The following is a 12,125-nucleotide window of genomic DNA, read 5'->3' on the forward strand; positions in this document are numbered from 1 at the left end:
TGGAATAGAAATTTCAAAGAAGCATTTACTCTTGGATTCAGGGTTGATAGCCTATATCAAGTTGGAGGAAGCCCATTAGGAGCTATGTCTTGCGACACATCTCTTCAATCCAAATTATGGCACCGAAGGTTTGCTCATCTACATTATAAGGCTCTACCTGATGCAAGGAAGATGGTTCAGGTATGCCGGAATTTAAAGTAGAACATGAAAGTGTTTGTCAGGGATGTGCCGAAGGAAAACATACAAGGGGGCCATTCCCCTCAAGTGATAGCAAGACTATCGACATTTTGCAATTGGTTCATTTTGATCTATCTGGTATGATACCTATGACATCCTTGGGCGAATATTTGTATTATGCTATCTTTGTGGATGATTTCTCTCACAAAACTTGGATATATTTCTTGAAGAAGAAGGACGAAGTATTTTCATGGTTCTGTTCTTTCAAAGCCTTGGTCGAAAATGAAACCGGGAAAAATATCAAAATATTGAGGACCGATAATGGAACTGAATATGAATCAACTGAGTTCAATGACTATTGTAGAGAAGTTGGCATTAAGAGGGAGACTACTACCGCATATACTCTTGAGCAAAATGGTGTTGCTGAAAGGAAGAACCATTCTATTATAGAAGCCACTCGTGCCATGCTTCATGATCAAAGTCTTCTGAAGTTCTTAAGGGCGGAAGCTGCCAACACTGCCGTGTATGTTCAAAATAGATGCTCTCATCAAGCCTTGGACTCCAAAGCTCCTGAAGAAGTTTTCACTGGTAAGAAACCTGATGTTTCTCACTTTAGAATTTTTGGTAGCCCTGTGTATTTTCATGTGCCGAAAGAAAAGAGAAGCAAATTGGATGCATCTAGGAAGAAAGGAACATTTATGGGCTACAGTGAAACTTGTAAGGCATATAGAATCTATTTCCTTAGTCATTGAGAAGTAGAGATAAGTCATGATGTCACCTTTGATGAAGACGCTGCCCTTGGGAAGATTCATAACCTTCCTATTCCAAGGAAGGACAAAGAAGTAGATACAGGAAAGCAGGGAGCACTGCAGGATGAGCTGATGCCCGATGTTGAAGGACCAATGGATCCCATTGATCCACCTCCTCATGAGCCCTCCTCCTCAAAAAGGAGACCCTCATGGCTTAGGGAAACTCTCGAAGATGCTGAGAGACATGTTGCTCCAAGGGGAACTTTTCGTGAAAGTAAGAAGCCGAATAGGTACCAAGGGTACTTAGCTGCCATGAGCACCATTGTTCAAACTGAGCCTTGCACATTTGAAGAAGCTGTGAAGCACCAAGTTTGGAAGGATGCTATGAACGAAGAGTATGAGTTGATTATGAAAAATGATGTCTGGGATGTGGTCCCTAGACCCAAGGACAAATCCGTTGTCACCTCAAAATGGCTCTACAAGTTCAAGCATGGAGCTGATGGAAGTGTTGAAAAGTTCAAGGCCAGGTTTGTTGCTAGAGACTTCTCTCAAAAGGAAGGCGTGGGCTACGATGAGATATTTGCACCAGTTGCTCGATATACCATCATCCGTTCAATTATAGCCGTTGCTGCCTCGCAAGGATGGAACCTACACCAGATGGATGTCAAAATCGACTTCTTGCATGGTTCAATTAAGGAGGAAGTCTATGTAGAACAACCCGAGGGGTTCGAAGTTCAAGATTGTTAGACACATGTATGCAGGTTGAAGAAAGTCCACTATGGGTTGAAGCAAGCTCCCCAAGCTTGGTATGAGAGGATCGACAACTATTTGATGAAGCTGGGTTTTACAAGAAGTGAAGCTGATCCGAACCTTTACCTTAAGGTTGAGAATGACAAACCTCTCATCTTGATACTTTATGTGGGCAATCTCTTTCTAATAGGTGCAGACCCACTTATTCATCAATATAAGAGGGAGTTGGCTTCCGAGTTTGAAATGAAGGACCTAGGACTGATGCATTATTTCATAGGGTTGGAGGTTTGGCAAAAGCCATGTGAGATTTTCGTTTCTCAAGGAAAATACATAGTGAAGCAACTTGAAAGATTTGGGATTGTGGACTACAAGTCCGTGACTACTTCGATGGAACTTAACTTCAAGAAGTTATGCGGAAGTGCTGCTGGGCCCGATTTGGGAAATCCTTTTGAGTATCATTTACTCGTGGGGGCCCTGATGTTCTTAGTGAACTCTCGTCCAGAGTCCAGACATATGTTTATGGTCAAGCCTCATCACATACATTGGATTGATGCCAAGAATCTCTTGAGATATCTCCAAGGCACAATCACCTGTGGACTGAGATACATTGCCGGAAATTTGAGGCTCGATGGTTATTCTGATGCTGACTGGGCTGGCAGTGTGGTGGATCGTAAAAGCACATCGAGATGTTTCTTTTCTCTAAGTTCTTCTTCGATATCCTGGATGAGCAGGTAGCAAAAGTCAATTGCTTTGAGCACCGCTGAGGCTGAATATATTGCTGCTAGTATGGCCTCCTGTGAAGCTGTTTGGATGAGGAAGCTCTTTAGTGAGCTGTTTGGACATGTGCTGGATGCCACCATGATCTTCTGTGATAATCAAAGTGGGATTCGTCTTTCTGAGAATCCCGTGTTTCATGACCACTCCAAGCATATTGATATCAGGTACCACTTTATCCGGGATATGGTACAATGGGGAGCAATAAGGCTCCGTCACATTGGGACTAATGATCAGGTCACAAATATTCTTACGAAGCCCCTGGGGAAGGTCAAATTCTTAACCTTCCGTGAACGACTTGGAGTCGTGGAGAGACCCTCTTATGAGGGTCCCGTTTGAGTTGGATATTGAGCTCTAGGAGCTCCGGGGGGCTTGGGGTACTTCTTGGAGTGATGAGCGACCATAGGGTGAGTGGTTCACCTTCCCCTAGTGGTGCACGATGTATAGGGTGAGTGGTTCACCTTCCCCTGTGATACCCCATGATGGTTGAGATATGCATAGGATGAGTGGTTCACCTTCTCCTATGGCATATGAGCAGGATGAGTGGTTCACCTTCTCCTACTGTTACATCCTACGGTCTACCCATGCAGTCCGGGACTCATGGGAAGTATCTCTCATCTGGCCAATGAGTAGGGAAATGAGGATAGGGACCATAGTACTACCGATGGACGCATCATGTACTATCATACTCCCTATGCTAGGATGTTTGATATTGATATGGGATCCATGGAGGTTGACTTCGGGTTAGTGGAGAGTGGTATGATACACTCTTGATCATTGGAGATTGACTTGGGTCAGTGGAGAATGGTATGACACATTCTCGATCATTTCTTCTTCATTACTTCTTCATGGTTCAACAAAGCAGAGCAAAGTATAACAGGGATGTCAGAGATGGTACAGATTGATAGATGGTTTGGCAAGCGGAGTTCTCCCTAGTTGAGAGGGAGTGTTAAATTTGGCATCTAGGGCCAAACTCCACCTTGGACAACTCATATGATGCAGCTGATATTTTTATTGGATTCCTCTTTCCGAGAGGTGTAGAATTGATGTAAAGATCATCTCATTTTGACATGTACAAATGGAATTATGAATTTATTTCGTTTATGGACAAATTGTCAATGTTGGCCAACAATCTAATGTACGCTCAAAAGCCCAAAAGACACGTCTATTCATCCTCAACGTTGCATATAAATAGAAGGAGCATTTACCTCATTTGCACACTCATCACTCACACCTCTATCTCATCTGATTGGGTGTACAGATTTATGGGCAGCCTCTCTCTCCACACGTGCGAAGGACAAGTCTGCGGTTTTCTATTTTGGGCGGTGACCGAATTGTAGGAGGGTTTGACCAATGTTGACTGGGTAGCCGTTGACCGAGTTTGACTGCATTTTTCTTGGGGAATATTCTGTTTAGGCAGGCCGCATTTCTGGGCACAGAAATCGAGGCATTCAGAGCTATTTGACTAACGTTGATTGCAGGAAAGTTGACTGCAGGTTTGACTCTATGTTGACTGAGTTTGACTGATATTTTCGGGACTGTTTTGGGCTTATTTAGACTGTCCTTGGAGGCCGAGTTGATTGGGTTTGACCGAGCTAATTTGGAGGAGATATTTTGCCATGTTGACTAGCGCTGACTTCTGTTAGGGCATCCTGTTGACTGGACAGATATAACTGTAATTGGGCAAGTGAATTTTGTATATTGTACTCTTTCTCTCTTCTGAACTTTTGAAGAATAATAAGAAGACTTGATCAAAGGGTTTCCCCACATTGGGGTTTTTCCTTGGCATCCGCCAAACATTGTGTCCTCTTGTCAATGGCTTGTCTTCTACTGTTTTTATTTATGTTTTATCTGCATTTACTGTCATGTTAATGTGATTGCTAATCTGGAAATTAATATTGGGCTAATAAGAAAAATTGAAGTAAATTGCTCTTAAGCATAGAACATACCATTGTTATCTAAAATTAACACACTTTCTCAAGTATATAAGCATGCCTCATTTGTAACATTCACATCATTTGATATCTTCTGTACATCTCTATAATAATATATTGTTTGTCCTATCATGGATATTTATATATTTTAGATCTTCTGAGTATTTTGAAGTACTCTGCGGAGTATACGAACCTTGTTCGTAACATGGGTATCAGAGCATTCCATTGAGCACGCGAAAGTTGTTTGTTACATTGATATCAGAGCATTCCTCTGAGTACGCGAACATTGTTCATTACATTAGAAGACACACAAGATATCTCAAAAGTAATTTCTCAAGAAAGTAAAAAGGAGATACAAAATATGCAAAGGGAAGTTGACGAAATCGCTGCTGACAAAAAGAAAGAAGTTACTCGCCTCAAGGACCACAACGAGAAATTATTGATGCAAATTAAAAAACTTGAAAATGACAAGAAATCCTTGTAAAACAATCTAGAAGAACTCAACGCGAAAGATGTATCGAAGTCTTCGGACGTAACCATCCAAATTGAAGATAAGGGAACGAATACCGATCCAGTCAATGTCACAACTCAAAAAGAGGACAAACCAGTTGAAGATACATATCTAGTTGAAGATAAGGGAACAAATATCCAATGGAAGGAAAAACATATTCAGATGTTGTAGTTTAAATGATGGAAATTCTAACTGACGATTCGGTAACCAACTTAACATCGACATCTAGAGTAAATTAGGAAATTGTCAAACACATGATAAGAGAAAATCAAATCATCAATACTCCTTATCGACATTTGAACCACAAGAGCAGACATCCCAATCAGTCTGCTTATCTGTATCACTCAAAACAAAAGCAACAAATTCATGTTCTGAAGAATAGTGATGTCGGCACAATCCACACTGATAATAACAAATTGTCCCAACTATCAAGTAATTGCCAAGTTTCATAGAAGATTAATTTAAGATGGTTTCATCCCTTCTCAGTTCGACAATTTTATTTATCACTCAAAGGATCATATCGTCTTGTATCTGTTGAAGAATCTAGGGCATCTAGGTAGGATGAGATTCTTCTGACGATGATAACTATTTGTGAGGTACTTTTTTTCTTTTTCTTATTAGCACATTCTTCTCTTATTATTATTAGAGTGTGTTCTCTTACTTCATCAAACAGTTACCAAAACAAAAAAGACAGGAACACAATATATTGGCTGTCAGCCAGGGCAAAACCTCTCTCTCCTAGAGAGGAAAACCCTTCTGCAAATTTCTCTTATTGAAGCTTCAATTGACAAATGCCAAACCCTAGACCCTTGACAAATAGATCCTCCAAGCACAAGACACAATCTCTCTTTCTTTTGTTCCTTAATTGATGCCTCCTTCTGCACTACACCCTGGCCTCTTCCTTCGCTCTTCTTCTGGCAACTGATGGCACTTTCTGCAGAAACCCTAGGTCTCCTTAGAGACCTCTATTTTGGTGTCTTCCTTTCCTTCTCAACCTTGCTTGGCAATCTTCCTTCTCCTTGATACTTAGACTAGAGAATGAGGCTTTTCTTGAGGTATATCTCCAAGTTAGAGGCTGATCCTCTTAACCTTACTGCAGCTCTGATTTCTTCGCACGTGTGGCTGATCTAGGGCTTGAAATGGACCCTTTTACTTGCTTTCTTTTCTTTGCTTTAGGTGGGACCTACTTTGCTAGAGATGGAGGCCTATTAGGAGTCTTTTCTTAGCCCAATCGAACTCTATTATGTTGCTGCACTTGTGGATCTGATGTGACTGCAGAACTACCCTCCTTTTTCGCACGTGTGACAGAATTAGGCCCCAAAACAGCCCTCCAAAACTCAGATTCCTTTCTCTCCTTCTTCGCTGACCTAGAAGCACCTTCTTGCTCCTTTTCGCACTTCTTTCTTGACTCTTTCTCTCGCTGATTTCAGAGATCACTTGATGGTCCTTTTGTGAGGTCGAACTGCCCTATATATAGGAGACTGTTTCTCCTATTTGGGCCGACTTGAGCCAGTGAGGCCGACTTGACTTTAAGTGCACCAAAAATTCATTTCTTTAGCCGACTTGAAGAGGAGACTTGTCTTTGCTTTGGAGGATCACCTTTGACATATTTCTTTGACTCTAGTACATAGATTTACATAGTGTAACATGCCCACATGGGTCGTTAACAATTACATTGACTCTTTGACTTTCCTAGAAGCACTTTAACATGCGCTTGACCTATCAAATGGGCAAGAAACCCATTTTTTTATAAATGACAAAAATAATAATTCTATTTTTTTACAAGTACAAAGATCAAAATTACATTTACGAAAACTGAACCTAGTTACACTTTCTTCAACAGTATCAACAAAGATGAAAGTTCTGAGACGAGAAGATATTCGAAACGGGAAAATAGATCAAGCCCTTCATTAGTAAGCTTTGAGGACAAAGCGCTTTGAAGAGGAAGACAATGTTATGAATATAATTCATATAAAAATAACAAAATTAATGTAAACAATAATAATCATAATAAGGTTAACTAAATAGTCATTAGTAATGAAAATGCGTGTCTTAAAGACATGACCATCCATGAAGAGGCACCTGCTTAGGTATATAAGGAGGCCTCATTTGTAACATTCACAATCTCATATCTTCTGTACATCTCTATAATAATATATTGTTTGTCTTAGCATGGATATTTATATATTTCAGAGCTTCTGAGTATTCTGAAGTAGTCTGCTGAGTATACAAACCTTGTTCATAACATTGGTATCAGAGCATTCCTCTGAGTACACGAACGTTGTTTGTTACATGAGCATCACATGTTTGTATATGCGTTTGCACCCCACAAAATCAACAGATATTTCCTTTTGAGTATTTAAAATGCAGCATGTTTGATCACATCTCTGTCAGTCCATGTTGATACTCTTCTCTAAATAGAACTGAAGGTGGTTCTTAAGGGTGACTCCGAAATAACCTTTTCTATCTGAAATTGGAAATGCCAAGTATTACCCAAACCAGAGTTGAGCTTCATTAAGCAGAAGGCAGCTTTTTTTCTGTTCAGGCAGCAGCTGAATTATCCTTATATCTAATGAGGAGAAACGAACATACTCCTGGTAGTGATATTATTTCAAAATGACAAATGCTCCATAGTAAAAAGGATTATAACTTGCTAAAGAAAGTTGACTTTTCTTCAAACCAGTTCTGAACTTGTATTTTAAATCTGATTGTCTTGATAGTTGCATAACTTATGAAGACAATTTAAAAGAACTTAAAAGAAAGAAAAGCAGTGGAAGAATCTTTCTGTTCACATACATCTTGTTCCATCGAACCGGTTGGTCAAAACCAGTTGCCGCAAACTTCAGCATTTGATATATTTTACCTGTTCATAACAAAAGTGGTTTACTGTCCAATGTTTCCTAGCAAGAATAACAGCGTCCTTCCTACTGAAGAACAATATCTGAACTGCATATTTTCAAGATAAATGGCACTTCTAGTGAGTGGAAAGCATCGATATGAATATTAATTTATCTTTCCTTTTTTAATTAGAAGCCAAACGATAAGGATGGTAATAATTTGAATGCGACGAATATTTTTTTGTAAATATAAGAAGTATTCTTCAAAATAAAAATAAAAAATTGAACGAGGATTACCTTTTGTCATTAGAATTCAGTCTAGTGACAACATAACAGATGAAGGTTCTAATTTCTTAGATATACTCTGGTCTTAAATGAAGTGATGTGGCTCGACTAAATAACGACTTGGCAAGCCAAAGAATAAGAGTATAACTAAATCTTTGGAACACATAAGATACTCTTAAGAACTGGAATGCTTCTAGTAGCAGAATTTTCATTTAGACATACCAGTAGCTATCTTGACGGATTGCTTTAGCTGCAAGGCACGAAGACGGGATATACCTCTCAATATGTTGATCCATATTTTTAACCCTATTATATTGGGGATTTTTGAAACTAAAATTTAGACTTAGGTTTGAGATGTCTTATGCATTTTCATGTGACGTTTTTCACATCGATGGACTTATGAGCCCTTGTAATGGAATTTGGTCATTTTCAATGCTTGCATGAGAACATAAATATTTCTTGCATATTACTTATGCATCTGGGAGCTATTATTTATTGAATCTTTTGCATAAACTTTTTCAAGAATATATTTTGACTGTGAAAGGATCTTATATGATTTCATAATCTTTAAAAATTTCTTTAAACAAATGCGATTTAGCTGGGTGTAGCTTTTGTTGGTTATCATCGATGTAGAATAGATAGTCAATATGTTTGTAGCAAATTGTTCTACTAGAAATTTTCGTTGAAGGTTTATTTCAACTTTCCTTTACGAATAAAATAGTTAGATGTTGATGTGCTAAAGTACTGCATCTTTTGTAATATATCAAGAATTATGAAGAATTGGCATAAAATTTATACAGGTACAGAGGCAATTACAGCAACGCATTGAGGCACAGGGAAAGTATTTTCAGAAGATCTTAGAAGAACAACAGAGACTTGGAGGTGTTTTGAAAGACTCTGCTAATTCAGTAGAATGTATCTCAATTATGTCTGGGGAGCAATCTGCACAGGATTCTGATGTAAAATTAGACTTGTCTGCTCATCCTACACAAGCTACTTCACAGGACGGTTCTGGAGCAGGAAGAGCTTGTAATAAACTAGAAATTATTTTGCATAATAATGCATCTGATGATGAATCTAAATCATTCTCTTCACAACAGAACCCATCATCCAATAGTTTGTCTAGTGCGCTTAGTTTGCCATTGGAAAGTACAAAGCCAGCTGAGCCGGCCCTTAAGAAACTGAGATTGGAGAAGCCATCATCATCGGAGATACATATATGTAATCAGTCTGACCAAAAGCATATGAATAGGTTCAGCTCAGATCAGACAGCTGAGGTTAAATGTGATCCTGATATTGGTGGTCAGACCTCTGTTTCTACAGGACATGAATGTCAACAAGGCCACTCTGGCTCAAGTGTTGAACAGAGGCAGTTACATGTTCCAATTCAAGATTCACATCTATCTCTTAATGTGCAGCGATCAGATTCAGTAACTAATTTGAGCAGTCTACCTGAATCCCAGCCACAGTTGGATGCAGAACTTCCCAAATTTCTTCATTTACATGAGACACCAAGTGATCACACATCATATGGTATGCTTATTTTCAGGAATCAATAAGTCAAAATTTATGCTTTGGGTTTTGTATTGGAAGCATGAAAAATGAAACTGATCCATTACCAGCTTTCATTTCTCACGAAACCAACCTTGGAATCTTACTTGAAATTGATCTCCAAGTAAAACTCTTTTAGGTCAGTTTCTCACTGAGATCAGACTTCAATTTAAGGTTACAGATAGAATAATATGGGTTCTCAAACGTAATGGTTTAACTGGAATGACAAGTCTAATAGTGTGGGTTTGCTGTAGGTGTGATGAAAAGATCGGATATCCACAGAAACTTGCGCCAGGACCTGTGATTCGTCAATATCAAAGGCTGAGGAGCAACAATAGTATTTCAGTGAAGTTAGCGACAAAATCGATGTGGTTGGCACCCTCTCACTGAGACAAATATTTACATAGGAGTTAGATGCTATGTTGGTTCACATTTCAATTACAAATGACATGTACTGAATCACATATTGATTCTGTTGATGATCTTTTCCATCAAAATATATGTTCTACTATAGAATACTAAAAGTTCATTTTATGCTCCAACTCTATCACTGGTTCACCGTACTTACCTGAATGTTAATTGTTCATCCTTACTGAAGTGGGTTTAACTGTAGTCCACCTTCCATACATGAGAAATGTTCTGGAAAGGCTATGAGAATGCAGGACAACTCATCCAATCTCCACTTTTTTCGTCTTTCTTATCTATTGAGTTGATGCCTCAGTTTAAGATTTTGAATTCTTGTCAAATTTGAGGTTTTACTATTTATCATGGTCTTCTGCAACAAATCTCAACTTGGACAACATGTAGTGGTGTGAGAACTTTTGTATGCTAGCATTTTAAGTACTTGGTTGGTGTGTAAGATATATTTAGCAGTTGGTAGGAGTTCTGAACTTTTATATTATTGTTGAGGGTTATATCATTAGTTCTCAAGTTCTAGTAAATTCTGTTGTGAATTTTAATATGTAATGTAGATATCTGCAGAAGTTGAATACATGGAACACATACCATTAGTAGAGAAAAAGAGGTCTATTATATATTAATAATGCCAGAAAAATACAACTACCTCTTTTATAGCTGTATGTTTGGACCAAAGTGATGGAAAAAGAAACGATTAAAAATGACCCCTATAGAGGCTTGAGTCTTCAAGCTTTTGACAAATATTTACCTCAGGAAATTATTGAGTTTCTTTGGATGCCTCTATCCTCTCTCCATTGAAACGAAGATGAATATTGATATTTGAAATCCTTGCTTCTAGCTTTTCCAGACATGAACTTTTGACACTCACCCCTCCTGGGGGGGACTCTTCTTTAATTTCTGGATGTTGGATTGTTATCTTTCTAATAAATTTAGGCTAGGAATTATAAAATTTGGATAGTGGTCACTTTATATTAGTGACATGTATGATGTGACCAATGTAACATTGAGATGTTGAGGTTAAGGGATAGCTGCTTAAATTAGGGGTGTTATAAATTGTAATGAGAAGTGATATAAAGTGTGTGAGAGGTATTGGCTTCAACATTAATAATAAATTCAGTTTCTTAAATTCACTCCACCATGGTCTTCTTTTGTATGAATATGTGCATCCTAAAGTTGCACTCTGGACCTATCATTCTGTCCTCTAGAGAGGATTTCCTTTCCCCCTTTACTCTGCTTCCCACCCAATTTATTTTCTTCTGTTTGAATCTCTAAAATCCTTATATATCCAATTTTTGGGCAGTCGTAAGGAGTTATGATCTCTTGTTCATGAATCCTTTTGGGGTAGGCTGCCATAAGATGACCTAAGTCGTGGTAGACACTACATTTGAAGGCAATATAATATATATTCCATCCAGTTGTCAAGTTCATTGAGATCCAACCAAATCTAGGATGATTGTATTAACAAACCGTTAAATGCTTTTCAATGAAAAATATGGTACAAATAAATATACCTTTTCCCTATCTTTTCTATAAAAATGTACTTATTTCTTCCAAGACATCGACCTCCAAAATCTGACTGGGGAGATTTGGAGTTCTCACCCAAACAGGAGCAGTGGCGATGGTCAAGGTAGCTAAGGCTAAATTTATGCAACCATGGTTTGTTGAGTCCATCTCTTCTCCAAAACAAAGGCCCATCTTTTGAAGATTTTTTTCTTTCTTCAGGAATTTCAAAATAAATTAGTGAGGTGCCTTTTTCGCAAACTTTCATATAGAACTTCTTGGTATAGATCAGTTACCCTTTTTACCTATGTATCCCTGTTTTTATATAGCCTGTTGAACTTGCAAACCACAGCAGTTTCTTTGTACAATTGGAGTTCATTTCAAGTTTGTTGTGGGGAGACATGGGATAGTGGAAACTTCTCCAAGTTTTCAATGGGCAAGCTTCCACTTGGATCAAGGTTCTGTTTTCTTGATGGTTGGACCATCTCACCTCTACTATTGCAATTTTGTTGCGGTAGGTGATGTTGTGTCCTTATGGGGCATTAAGAAAGAGGATGTTGGGCTCTTCTAAGATGTTGGTGGAGGTGGCATTGGCTCTGAAGAGTCTAGAGAAATGGGATATTGCAAATGAGGTCCGATT

General features: G+C 38.6%; 1 protein-coding gene across 5 annotated transcripts in view; it reads left to right on the top strand.

Annotated features, from left to right (window-relative positions):
- The window catches only part of LOC149262437 (uncharacterized), a 141,461-nt gene extending 131,158 nt beyond the window's left edge, over positions 1-10,303 (top strand). For all 5 annotated transcript variants that reach the window (XM_089424575.1, XM_089424596.1, XM_089424582.1 and 2 more), the window contains 2 exons: positions 8,818-9,550; positions 9,823-10,303. In XM_089424575.1, coding sequence (XP_089280701.1) covers positions 8,818-9,550; positions 9,823-9,872 — 783 coding nt within the window. In that variant the 3' untranslated portion in view covers positions 9,873-10,303. The remainder of the gene's footprint in view (positions 1-8,817; positions 9,551-9,822) is intronic.
- Positions 10,304-12,125: the final 1,822 nt, after the last annotated feature.

Source organism: Pinus tabuliformis, chromosome 6 (genome assembly GCF_031772625.1).
Source record: "Pinus tabuliformis cultivar Carrire ecotype Pingquan chromosome 6, CPIR1, whole genome shotgun sequence".
Taxonomy (NCBI): Eukaryota; Viridiplantae; Streptophyta; class Pinopsida; order Pinales; family Pinaceae; genus Pinus; species Pinus tabuliformis.